This window comes from Myxine glutinosa, chromosome 3, assembly GCF_964187855.1.
Source record: "Myxine glutinosa chromosome 3, kmMyxGlut1.1, whole genome shotgun sequence".
Classification (NCBI taxonomy): Eukaryota; Metazoa; Chordata; class Myxini; order Myxiniformes; family Myxinidae; genus Myxine; species Myxine glutinosa.
Genome location: NC_136263.1, coordinates 95,899,378 through 95,913,281, shown reverse-complemented (window position 1 = coordinate 95,913,281; position 13,904 = coordinate 95,899,378). Strand labels below are relative to the sequence as shown.

General features: G+C 52.5%; 1 protein-coding gene across 3 annotated transcripts in view; it reads right to left on the bottom strand.

Annotated features, from left to right (window-relative positions):
• The window catches only part of GTPBP1 (GTP binding protein 1), a 72,400-nt gene extending 61,572 nt beyond the window's left edge, over window positions 1-10,828 (bottom strand). For 2 of the 3 annotated variants that reach the window (XM_068110427.2, XM_068110428.2), the window contains exon 1: window positions 10,286-10,825. In XM_068110427.2, coding sequence (XP_067966528.1) covers window positions 10,286-10,387 — 102 coding nt within the window. In that variant the 5' untranslated portion in view covers window positions 10,388-10,825. Of the gene's footprint in view, window positions 1-10,285 lie in introns of all 3 variants that reach the window. The other variant, XM_068110429.2, reaches the window with a different exon arrangement.
• Between the last annotated feature and the right edge of the window lie 3,076 nt (window positions 10,829-13,904).

Sequence of the window (13,904 nt, the reverse complement as noted above, 5' to 3'; positions counted from 1 at the left end):
GCCAAGTCCGTATTTAAGCCTCATTCCCAAACATTCGTTTTCGAAGTCTGTATTCAAGCCTCATTCCTAAACCTTCATTTTTCCAAGTCTGTACTCAAGCCTCTTCATTTTCGAAGTCCGTATTCAAGCCTCATTCCCAAACCTTCATTTTCCAAGTCTGTATTCAAGCCTCATTCCTAAACCTTCATTTTCCCAAGTTTATATTTAAGCCTCATTCCCAAACCTTCATTTGCCAAGTCTGCATTCAAGCCTCATTCCTAAACCTTAATTTTCCAAGTCCGTATTCAAGCCTCATTCCTAAACCTTCATTTTCCCAAGTTTATATTTAAGCCTCATTCCCAAACCTTCATTTGCCAAGTCTGCATTCAAGCCTCATTCCTAAACCTTAATTTTCCAAGTCTGTATTCAAGCCTCATTCCCAAACCTTCATTTTCCAAGTCTGCATTCAAGCCTCATTCCCAAACCTTCATTTGCCAAGTCTGCATTCAAGCCTCATTCCTAAACCTCAATTTTCCAAGTCTGCATTCAAGCCTCATTCCTAAACCTTAATTTTCCAAGTCCGTATTCAAGCCTCATTCCTAAACCTTCATTTTCCCAAGTTTATATTTAAGCCTCATTCCCAAACCTTCATTTGCCAAGTCTGCATTCAAGCCTCATTCCTAAACCTTCATTTGCCAAGTCTGCATTCAAGCCTCATTCCTAAACCTTAATTTTCCAAGTCCATATTCAAGCCTCATTCCTAAACCTTCATTTTCCAAGTCTGTATTCAAGCCTCATTCCCAAACCTTCATTTTCCAAGTCTGCATTCAAGCCTCATTCCTAAACCGTAATTTTCCAAGTCCGTATTCAAGCCTCATTCCTAAACCTTAATTTTCCAAGTCCGTATTCAAGCCTCATTCCTAAACCTTCATTTTCCCAAGTTTATATTTAAGCCTCATTCCCAAACCTTCATTTGCCAAGTCTGCATTCAAGCCTCATTCCTAAACCTTAATTTTCCAAGTCCGTATTCAAGCCTCATTCCTAAACCTTCATTTTCCCAAGTTTATATTTAAGCCTCATTCCCAAACCTTCATTTGCCAAGTCTGCATTCAAGCCTCATTCCCAAACCTTCATTTGCCAAGTCTGCATTCAAGCCTCATTCCTAAACCTTAATTTTCCAAGTCCGTATTCAAGCCTCATTCCTGAACCTTCATTTTCCAACTCCGTATTCAAACTTCATTCTCAAACCCGACACCTGCACTCGAATCCCCATTCTCATGCTTCATTCTCAAACCAAGTTACTTCACCAGTATTTCGGCCAGATAATCGCCATTCCAGTGCTGTAATTATCGTAACTCTTCACCGTTCCAGAATCAGATCCAATGGTGAGCTTCCTAAAATGCGACAACCAATCCCAGCCGCTGTATCGCAATGCACCTCAGCCAATCGGGTTGTTGCCGAAAGCGGACGTGATTGGCAACACCATGCAGGGGACAATAAACACCTAGGACACAGGGATTGACTTTGGCCGCGATCCCGCGATATTCTCGCATAAAGTTGGAAAATATCGCATTAAAGCGCGGCGTTACGCGCGCTGCTTGTGAGCAAGGAGGAAGCGGACAAGCGGTAACATATGAACGTCTTTATTGTAAGACTACACTGTAACACTGAACTCTTCCGGGCTGGTCGCCCGGTGTATATCCTGAGGCCACGCCTACCCCTCGGGCGTGGCCACCGCCCACTTGGTGCGTGGAATGATGTCACCACGCCAGTGGGCTTTTGTGTCCGCCACACGCGCCCCCCCAGAATTCCCGCGCACCTGGAGGGCCAGTTTGCGGGGCAGACGAATGACCCGGCCGAAGCGCCCCCTGGCGATCGGCGGCGTCTGGGGTGCAGGGATACCAGGTGGGATGCCCCTGGCTGCCCCTGGGATGGGTGCAGGACCGGGGGGCGCCGTGGCGGCGGGGCTGGGCGGTGCCGGGGGTCCGTCCGCAGGAGGGCGGCCCCGACGTGGGGGTCGGGCCACTGGCGGTGGATGGTCCACATCGAGGTGGGCCGGCTTGAGGCGGTCTACCGAAACGCGGTCAGGAGTACCGCCGATGTCCAGGGTGAAGTGCTTCGCCCCGGTCTCCAGCACGCGGAAAGGCCCGTCGTACGGGGGCCGCAGTGGTGTCCGATGGGCATCGTGGCGGACGAAGACATACTCCGCCGTGCGAAGCTCCGGGGCGACGTGCGTCGGTGGGTGCCCGTGGCATGCCGTTGGCACCGGGGCGAACCTCTGGGCGGTCTCTTGCAGAGCGGAGCGCTGCTGTGCCGCGGACCATGGTGCCGTGGAGTCGGGGAGGAACTCGCCCGGCACCCGCAGCGGTTGCCCGAAGACCAACTCCGCCGCGGATGCGCGCAGGTCCTCCTTGGGCGCCGTCCGGAGGCCCAGCAGGACCCAGGGGAGCCTGTCGACCCAGCCGCCGTCGCGGAGGGCGGCCTTCAATGAGCGGTGAAATCGCTCACACAGGCCGTTAGCCTGGGGGTGGTAGGCCGTGGTTCGGTGCAGCCGGACCCCGAGCCCCTGCGCAACCGCCCCCCAGAGCTCCGAGGTGAACTGGGGGCCGCGGTCGGATGAGATGTCTGAGGGGGCGCCGAACCGGGCGACCCAGGTGGCGATGAAAGCCTGCGCGACATCGGCCGCCGTTGTCGACGCCAAGGGCACGGCCTCCGGCCACCGGGTGGTGCGGTCCACCATGGTGAGGACGTGGGTGAAACCCCGCGAGGGGGGCAGAGGTCCCACCAGGTCCACGTGGACGTGGTCAAACCGGCGTTCCGGCACCGTGAACGGGGCCAACGGGGCCTGGGTGTGCCGGTGCACCTTGGCGCGCTGGCACGCGAGGCATGTCCTGGCCCAGCCGCGGACGGCCTTCCGGAGGCCATGCCAGACGAACTTGTCGGCGATCAGCCTTTGGGAGGCCCTCGCGCCCGGGTGGGACAGGCCGTGGATGGCGTCAAACACCTGGCGCTGCCAGCCCGCGGGCACAATGGGGCGAGGACGCCCGAGGGAGACGTCGCACAAGAGGGCCGCGCCCGCGCCGTCGAACGGCACCTCGGTGACGCGGAGGCCCGTGACGGCGGTCCGCAAGGCCTGGACGTCGGGGTCAGCGGCCTGGTCCGCTGCCATCCGGGCATAGTCGATGCCGAGGTGGACTGCGTGGGCGACGGCCCGGGAAAGGCAATCCGCCACCGGGTTGTCCTTCCCCGCGACGTGCTGGATGTCCGTCGTGTACTCGGACACGGCCGAGAGGTGACGCTGCTGCCGGGCCGACCACGGCTCGGTGACCTTGCCCATCGCGAAGATCAGCGGCTTGTGGTCGACGAAGGCAGTGAACGCCCGGCCCTCGAGCAGATGGCGGAAGTGCCTGACCGCCAAGTGAAGTCCGAGCAACTCGCGGTCGAAGGTACTGTAACGGCGTTCGGGCGGGCGAAGCTGCCGGCTAAAGAACGCCAGCGGTTGCCAAGCTCCACGCACCCATTGCTCGTGCACCGCGCCCACCGCGTAGTCCGAGGCATCGGTGGTGAGGGCGATCGGTGCATCGGGCGCCGGGTGCGCGAGCATGGTGGCGTTAGCCAAGGCGAGCTTCGCGCCCGTGAACGCCGTGTCCATCTGCTCGGTCCAGGTAACGTCGCCTTTGCCCGGCTTACCTCGGAGAGCTTCGTGCAGGGGGCGCAGGAGCTGGGCGATACGGGGCAGGAACCGATGGTAAAAGTTCACCATGCCCAGGAACTCCTGCAGCCCTCTGATCGTGCGGGGGCGCGGAAACCCCTTCACCGCCTCCACCTTGGCCGGCAGGGGGACGGCTCCGTGCCTGGTGACACGGTGCCCCAGAAAATCGATTGTGGCGGCGCCGAACCGGCACTTTGCGGGGTTCACAATCAGGCCATGCTGGCCCAGGCGTTCGAAGAGCGTGCGGAGGTGGCGTAGGTGCTCTTCGCGGGACGCGCTGGCGACGAGGATATCGTCCAGGTAGACGTAGACAAAATCCAAGTCGCGCAGGACGCTGTCCATCAGTCGCTGGAATGCCTGAGCCGCATTCTTCAGACCGAAGGGCATGCGCAGGAACTCGAAGAGTCCGAATGGCGTGATGACCGCCGTCTTCGGGACGTCCTCCGGCCTGACGGGGACCTGATGGTAGCCGCGTATGAGGTCCACCTTCGAGAAGAAGGACCTGCCCGCCAAACGGGCGGAAAAGTCCCGAATGTGGGGGACGGGGTAGCGGTCGGGAGTCGTGGCGTCATTGAGACGGCGATAGTCCCCGCACGGTCGCCATCCCCCGCCGGGCTTCGGCACGATGTGCAGCGGCGACGCCCAAGCGCTCTCTGAGCGCCGAACGATGCCGAGTCGCTCCAGGGTAGCGAACTCCGCTTTTGCCACCGCCAGCTTCGTCGGCTCGAGGCGGCGTGCCCGGGCGTAGACCGGTGGCCCGACGGTGGGGATGTGATGGGCCACCCCGTGCTTGACGGCCCCCGCCGAGAAGGTGGGCCGCGTGAGGGCCGGGAAGCCGGCGAGGAGGCGGGTGAATGCGTCCGCTGCCGGAAGCGTACAGACCAACGTGGCCGGAACCGAATCGTTCGGCAAGTCGCTTGGCAAGCCGCTCGTTGAGCTGGGCAACGCACATGCGAGCGAGCTGAACGTCTCGGCCTGGACAAGCCGTCTGCGCTTGACGTCGACCAGGAGCCCATTAGCGCACAGGAAGTCCGTGCCAAGCAGTGCCATGGGCACGTCGGCGGTGACGAACGTCCATCGGAAAACCTGCCCTCCAAACCGCAGAGAGAGGCAGCGTTTTCCGTACGTACGGATGGGCGTCCCGTTCGCGGCAAGCAGCGCGGGGCCCCCACCCGCGGCGTGCTTGTCTGACGTGCCGGCGGGAATGACACTCACCTGTGCTCCCGTGTCGCACAGGTAACTGCGCCCGGAGAAGGTGTCCGTTATGAACAGCAGGCTGCTCGAACGGCCGGCGCTCATCGCCACAATTGAGCGCCGGCCCGGGCGTTTCCCGACCCGTTGAAGGAGCACGGCGGATGACACCGCCGAGCTTCGTGGCCGAACTTGGCGTGGAACCAGCACCAGGTGGTGGAGCTGGAGGAGCGCGGCTGGCTCCGCCAGGCCGGTGGAGTCGACGGGTTTCCCCGCGGTGGCGGTTTTCGCCGCGGCGGTGGGCGGGGCGTGGCGGCGTTCACGAGGTGCATATCAGCATGCTGCTGAAACTCGGCGTGCTGTAGAAGATGATGCTGTGGAACAGCAGCGTCGAAGGCCGTGACGGCCACGCCAACGCTCGCCCGCGTGTCCGAAGCGGCAAAGTACTTGTCCGCCTCGGCCGCCAATGCTCGGGGTTCCGTTAGCCCGGTCCCGGCCAACGCGAGGCGAACCTGCGCTGGAAGTTGGCGACGGAAAAGCGCCCGGAATAGCGAACCGGGGGCTTCGTCGCCCAACAGTGACAGCATATGGTCCATTCGGACCGACGGGCACGTCTCACCGAGCTCGGGGAGATCCAGGAGGCGGTCGGCCCGTGCGTCGTCCGTGAGGCTGAACGTGGCTTAGAGTAGCCGCTTGAGTGCCTCGTACTTGTGGCCGTCCGGTGGGTGGCGAAGGACGGACACAACTCGAGCGGCCGTGCCGGGCCCGAGGGAGGCGACGACATGGCAGTAGCGCAGGTCGTCGTTGGTGAGGCGCCGAAGCTGAAATTGGGCTTCGGCTTGAACGAACCAGACCTCGGCCTGGGCCTCCCAAAATTCGGGAAGTTTAATCGCCATTGACTTGTCGTTGGCCATTGCAATGGCGTCGTGTTCGGAAGGATCGCTACGGCAGATCCAACGTCGAGGGTCACCAGTAAAGCGCGGCGTTACGCGCGCTGCTTGTGAGCAAGGAGGAAGCGGACAAGCGGTAACATATGAACGTCTTTATTGTAAGACTACACTGTAACACTGAACTCTTCCGGGCTGGTCGCCCGGTGTATATCCTGAGGCCACGCCTACCCCTCGGGCGTGGCCACCGCCCACTTGGTGCGTGGAATGATGTCACCACGCCAGTGGGCTTTTGTGTCCGCCACAGCATACAATTTTGGCCAGAGCGATAAAAAAAAAATCGCATAGAGCGTGTCAGTTGTCGCGGTATAGTTTTCAGGCGAAACAGTCTCAATTGGTGTACTTACTACTGTTTTTGTCAGGTCTGGAAGTTGTCAAAGACGAAGCTATTCTCAACTGTAAACTGACCGTAGCCATTTTAATTTCGCTTTCACGCTTTGCGGTAGCCGTGACAATGTTTTGCGGCATTAAACGACGGCTTTTCGGCAACCACGTGTTTGCTGTCTGCAGTAGTTTCTGGATTACGCTTTTTCCGAAAATGCCGCCGAAAAAGAGACCTCCACAACCACAGCCTGATGGGCAAAATATAAAACGATTCTTTATAGGTACCGGCAGTAGTTCTAACACTGAGGACAACCAGGATGATCCAGCTAGTGACCGTGTGCAGGGCGAAAGCGGGACAGTGGCCAGGGCCGCCACAGTGCAGACAGCTACTTCCGGCAAAACTTTAATAACGTTTCAAGACAGCTGGGTCCTTAAATTCGGAGACTGGCTGAGATATGATGCCGATCAGAACAAAATGTATTGTTCACCGTGTAGATCGGAGAAGTTAGTCAACAGTCAACAGTCAAGGTACAAATAATTTCAAAACGACTACAATAACCCGACATGTATCGTCATCTGGAAACTGGTCAATGTCGATGATGATGATGATGATGATGATGATGCTGATGTCGATGATGATGCTGATGTCGATGATGATGATGATGTCGATGATGATGATGATGTCGATGATGATGATGTCGATGATAATGTCGATGATGATGCTGATGTCGATGATGATGATCAGATGTCGGTGATGATGATGATGATGATGATGTCGATGATGATGATGTCGATGATTATGCTGATGTCGATGATGATGATGTCGATGATGATGATGATGATGATGATGTCGATGATGATGCTGATGTCGATGCTGATGATGTCGATGATGATGATGATGATGATTATGTCGATGATGTCAATGTCGTCGTCGATGTCATCGATGTCGTCGAAGTCGATGTCGTCGAAGTCGATGTCGTCGAAGTCGATGACGATGATGATTTACTGTCTAAGGTTAAGAACATAGTTTCTTGTCTTATGATAACAATCTATCTTCAGGGAAGGGGACATTGTCATGTGATCAAACAACATGACTTTTTATGTTTTCAATCAGTGTTATTAAATGTGATAAAATGTGCTAATTCATGGCAACTTATGTGTTAAACTTATCTGTGGCATGGTTCATCGTTTACGCAATAAAAGCCACAGGGAGTGAGATAGTCTGTTTGAATACAGAAAGAAACACACAAGTCTTTGTTTTCTTGACCATATTTATTTTTAATTAATACCCCGAGAATAATGAGATTTGACGAGCGCGAGTAAAATTTTATCTCAAAACAATTTTGTATAATCCCATCGTGTTTGGAAAAAATCTCATTGTTTTGTACACAGGGAGATTTTCTCCCATTGCTAAAATCCTCCAGGATAATCCCTGAGGACAGAGTGATTGTAGAGGGAATCCAATCCTGAAAGAGTTGATGTGCAGATCTGGTGCAGTCTGAGTCCGAGATAAGAGCAGCCCAGATCGTGAGGGAATTTGCATCCGGTCCGGGGAAGGAAATCAGAGGCGCTACTGAGCAGGATGAGTACTACTAAGCGGGACGCGAGGGCACTTTCAAACTCTACTGAACGGAATGTGAGGACGCTCCCAAAACTGCTGAGCAGAACGGACGCTCCTCACATCCTAGGAAAGCAAAGGCGTGAAGGGAAGGCGGCACTCCTCAAAACTTCTAGGCGGAACGGGCGCTGACGAAACCGGGAGAACCGATTTCTTATGAGTCTTTCGCACACGCACGATATAACCTTTGCATCTTTCAATGCATACACCTCAGAGCTCGTATGTTGTGGAGCATCAACGAGCAACACGAGACCACCAACAGTTATTTCAGAGCCAAGCACCACACAACACATCACGCACCTACTCCTATTACTCACCTGCATCGACACCTTGCTGAGTCCCACGGGGGCCAAGCTTGCTCAGGTACGGGTGAGGAAGGGCTCGCCACCACACCCCAACTTCTTCTGTCTGTCCCCTTGTCTGTGGAATTTCCCCGGGTGAATGTGGTGCCGGTCTGCATTTCATTCAACTTGTGTGAGGCATTTCTCCGAGTGCTTGGGGTAAGACTATCTTTGTGTGACTGCATGTCTGTAAATACTTGCCTTTTGGTAAAGTCAATACAAGATTTGTCGTTTCCAAACCCGCTCGATTGTCTCCTGCCTTCATTGGTTAGACGTAGCGTGTAATAAATAGATGGGAGATTAATACCCCACCAATTCGCTGCTAGCCGGCAGCCCACCTACGGTTTCACTCGGCCATATGGAATTGATACACAAAGGTGGGAGGCCGAAAGCGTAGTCCCCATCTGAGGTAACTAGGTCACTGGGAAGGTAACACGAGAGGTTGGTGCGGGGACCCTGCCACATTTCGTCAATAATATTATCTTATCAAATCCCATACCATCCAATCACCTGTCCTTGACTGATATCTCGCAACTTGCAGACTTTTTTCCACCGATTTTTTCCACGTGTAATCAAACTACAATCCATGCATTCAAATAGTAAAAACAGTATTTTGTACATGCACACATTAATTATTGTTAATTATTTATATATTTGTGTGCAGCCTGTGGCGCTGCTTGGCTGCATCATTTTCTGGGGGCAGGGCTGTGCTGCTGATGCAGTGCCCCCTGTTACCTGGTACACTTTTTTATTTTTTTTATTTTTGTATACAAGGTCGAGGCTCGTGTTAGAGCTAGTTAGGGTGTTAGAGCTAGTCCTCCCTCCCTCCATTGATCACAAAAAAGACAAACTGACACAAAACATAAAACATATGATAAAGTCAGCGGGAGAACAAGATGGAGAGCAGGGACATCGGGAGATCTGTGGGAGGGAGAGGGCGTGGGAGGGCTTGGGGGGTGGGAGGGGGGAGACATGGGAACCGGGGGGAGGGGGGAGACATGGGAACCGGGGGGGGGGGGGGAAGACGTGGGAATGGGGAGGGGAAGACGTGGGAATGGGGGGGGGGGAAGACGTGGGAATGGGGGGGGGGGAAGACGTGGGAATGGGGGGGGGGGAAGACGTGGGAATGGGGGGGGGGAGACGTGGGAATGGGGGGGGGGAGACGTGGGAATGGGGGGGGGGAAGACGTGGGAATGGGGGGGGGGAAGACGTGGGAATGGGGGGGGGAAGACGTGGGAATGGGGGGGGGGAAGACGTGGGAATGGGGAGGGGAAGACGTGGGAATGGGGAGGGGAAGACGTGGGAATGGGGAGGGGAAGACGTGGGAATGGGGAGGGGAAGACGTGGGAACGGGGGGAGAGGAGACATGGGAACGGGGGGAGAGGAGACATGGGAACGGGGGGAGAGGAGACATGGGAACGGTGGGAGGGGAGACATGGGAACGGTGGGAGGGGAGACATGGGAACGGTGGGAGGGGAGACATGGGAACGGTGGGAGGGGAGACATGGGAACGGTGGGAGGGGAGACATGGGAACGGTGGGAGGGGAGACATGGGAACGGGGGGGGGGAAAAACATGGAAACGGGGGGGAGACATGGGGAGAAGGGGGCGGGGTGGGAGAGGTAAAAAAAAAAAACACGTGCACACTGCTAGTTGTTTTTAGCAGACCTCGGAGGGGTGACAGGCCGAGTCGACCCACCTGGTTCATTCAACGACTGATAGGGGCTCAAACTCAGGACCCTAAGACCTCAAGTCGGCTACCTTAACCATTAAACCAACACCAGGCCTAGAGTTGGTGCTGCCAAAGCAGCTTCTTGGCAGCGAAGGGTTATACTCATACTGGGTGGTTTGCCATTGCCTACCCAGGGTTGCTTGGCTGTGCTGTATCGTTTTAAATTCTGCGCATCAAGGAAGCATCACATACCGTTTTGAAAGTATTTGTTATGACTCGGTCGAATTCAAACCACGCAAGGACGCAGACGCTCCAGCCATGACGTCACCGAGACTGATGACGTCATATCGCGGAAGAAAACAATTCAAAGGCTTTAGGAGTATGTCTGTGTGGCTATGTGGCGCAGACAAAGTTAATGAGCACCCAGGTATGGGCTTTCGAGTACAAATATGAGCTTAGTGATCACTGGGACATGACATGTGTCGAATGGAGTCATTTTTACCTTTGAAGCAAGGCCGAGGTCTATTTCACCGTTCACCATCCTGTCAGGTTGTCCATCCGGAGCGAACAGGTTGGACACGTCACCGTCACTCTCCTCCATCATTCCTTTCGATATCGTGTCCTCCTTGTTTGGTATAATCGATTTAGGGTTCACAAACCTTTTCGATCCCAGGTAAGAAGAGCAAGAGCCTGACCAGGCCGCAAGAAAAGCTTCCTCCGGGTAGATATGAAGCGTCTGAGCGCCAACGCCGACTTCCGCTCTTCCTTTATTTGCTCCTTTCTCCTCGTCGTCGATTCGCTAGACCAGAGTCCGTCGATTCAGTCGGACGCCTGTCAGATGTTCCAGGTTAGACAAACTGGTACTGTCCCCTTGCCGCGCTGGCAGTGACGCGGACACGGGACGCAGCCCTCAGGACGTGAACGGATCAGCCTTATTTAAACGGCCGTGGGATACGAAAATACGCGACAATCGTCTACGGCGAGAAACACAAACAGGAGTCAAAAAAAAAACTTCTCTTCGGCCACCTGACTGTGAGGGTGCGAGGGGGGCGGGGGATGGAGGGGCGGGGTGAAGGAAAAAATAAATAAACCCGCCCTCTTCCGTCCAACGCTTGCATTGTTTCAAGATCTTTCATCATGATGAACCGTTGATATTAAATAAATAAGAGGGATCATCTATTTATTACATACGTACATATAAATGTAGAAATTCCAAATCCTCCCTCCCTTCCTCCATAAGTGCCAAAGTCGTTTTTGACTAACATTCAAAATGTAACAATATTAACGAGAATGGCACTCAGTAGAGAGCATGCATCCGCCAGGTGAACAGTTTGCGTTTTGTATCCTGGAGTAGACCAGAAAACCACAATACATAATCACATTTAATCCAAATCATCCATCCACAACTTTTTGAGCTTTGTATCGTTTTGGCCCTATCTCGCAATGGGGAAGAATCACTTTTAAAATTCTAGTAGCCGGATCCGGATCTTCACCAAAATCGAATCGATTCTTCCTTGTCACACAAACAACCTGTCCACCAAGTTCCGTCCAAATCCGTCTTTAACTTTTTTAGATATCCTGCTATGTATAGTTTTTGGCCCTATCCCCCAATGGTGAAGAATCACTTTTAAAATTCTACAAGTCAGATCCGAATCCGGATCTTCACCAAAATCGAATCATTTCGTCCTCGTCACATACACCACCTCTGTGCCAAATTTCGTTCGAATCCGTCCCCAACTTTTTGAGATATCTTGTTCACAAACAAACAGACAAACAGGGGTGAAAACATAGCCTCCATACACCTTTGGCGGTGGACGGAGGTAATAACTTATAGCCGGCGAAGCCGGTGTTGTGAATGAACGCGTACGTATTATGTTGAAAAGCCAGATTTTGCTGGATCCCTTGAGAATTTCGAAGCTTTGACGCAACAAATCGCTCCATGGAGGCCGCCATCTTGCGGATGCGGAAGTATGCATAAAAAATTGCGAAAAACTTCAATAGGAGTTTGTTTCACCCGTCTATTTTTGATTCACAATCTTATGCACCTCTAATTTGTAATTAAAATACTTTAAGACCAACCTCGGCCTGCACGGGCCCGCAAGGGGCCCTGGTTATCTTCAACGAAAATCGTCACCAAACACCGGAACCAATGCGATTCGAGCATTTGAAAAAATATTTCAAAAAAGTTTATTACCGCGTTTCGGAGGCTGAAAACGGCGTCAAATATTCTAAAATCGACGAAGAATTATTTTTTAGAAATCTCGCGGCCGTAGGGGATAGTTTTTCACAGCCGGAAATATCCGAAGTTGAGACGGAATTCACCGAATTAATCAAGAAGGAAGTTTTATAAATTTTAATCTCATCCAGAATGCAAATGGTGTCATTTTGAAAATAGGTACGGAACCTACTACACCTACCTACTACCAACTCCCTAACCTACTGATGCCATAGTGATGGGTAAAATAGTGGCAAGAGGCTTTGGCTTCGTCGGCTCACTGCGGCTTTGCAGTCGGGTACTCGTAGTCATTAAAAAAAACCATGTGTGCATCGCACTTTTTAAAATAGGTGAGGGTGAGTACCGGAAGTAAGCTGGAACACGTACCCTTTTGTGGTTTGTTTTCAACGTATCCAATCACGTGACTGTTGTCGCGAAGGGTGCACTAACCGGAAGTTACGTGGTTCCGCGGGCGCCTATACCAGAATTGTAATTGAATTGATATTACTATTAGGACCGTCTGAGCAATTATTTCTTATGCACGTGAAGGTGGGAAATGCACGAGGTAGGCGGAGTAACACGCCCCCAATTAATGTGATTGGTGGATGACGCGAGGTGTTCCTCGTTCCTGTGCAGCATAAAGATGAGGGGTAGCACCATAGGCTGGGGGAACGGCTATTCCGCTGATGCAGTGCCCCCTGCAGGTTCTGGCAGGAATTTGTAAAAAAAATTTCAGGGTGCCGGAGATAGCTCGCCTACTCTTCGCGAAGGACACCGTGGGATCTTTAGCCTCTACCAACTTGTAGAAATTCTGTTTGTGAGTTTCTACTCACGTGTGGTTATAGTTATACGGTGGTTCGATGCTTCCTGGTGGAAATCCTCCGTCTCCGTTACGCTCGCTCGACCAACGAGGCCGGAGTAAAGGTGAGATCGAAACGGCAAAAAGCGATCGTAAAATGGCGGAAGAAAAAAATAACCCTGGGAAGTACAAAAGTTTGTCGGTTGTCATGAACAGCGAGTGATGAAGTAGCAATCCGCTGATAACCCAAGGGAAACCAAAGAACAGTGAAGTACAGTATTCACTCCAGGTTTTCGAGCCTTTTAGCTCCTCAACTTCTTGAGAAAAGTAACAAGCGCAAAATGGCCTCTTCTTCTTCACCCACGTGCTTCGTCCCACGTCCCCAGAGTTGATTGGTTGGTCTTTGTTTTAAACCACGCCCCACTAGTCGAACGTGTTCTACAATCCTACTAATAGGCCGGTCATTTTACGAATATACCCACCACAAATTGCAATAGTAATGAAACTTGGCATTTTTGCTTCTTTTGACCCATGTAATAACATAGTAAAAGTCAAGGAATAACGAGGCATTGGAACACATTCATTTCGAGCAACCACTTTTTGACAGTTATGCACGAAAATAAGCTAATAAAAATGGCACAAAATAATGCACTTAATTTGTTATTTCGTTCACATTCTCAAAAGATGTCAGAAATGTAAGTGTTTAAGAGTGTAAGACAGGCCTTATGCCCTGGTTTTACAATACATTTGACATGTAAAGGTATATATATTGAGATAATTGACATTTAAGGTAGCTTTATCCCAATAAAATTGAATTTTTTCGAAAATATACATATCAATGAATTTTGAAAGCTAATATAATGGTCTATCATATTCTTATATCAAATTAGATTTTACTCTAGTCTAATTAGGTGAACAAAGCCTAATTAGGTGAATAAAATTTAATTACACGAACAATGATCTCCATAGCAACGACTTTGGACCTTGGATACGGTCGCTTTTATATAACCAATCTCAAAAAGTGTGGTATCAAAAGATTCGGAATAGCCTATAGTGCAATCCAGCTGAGAACCAATCAGAAGCCTCAACCAGATAATCCCTGCCTCG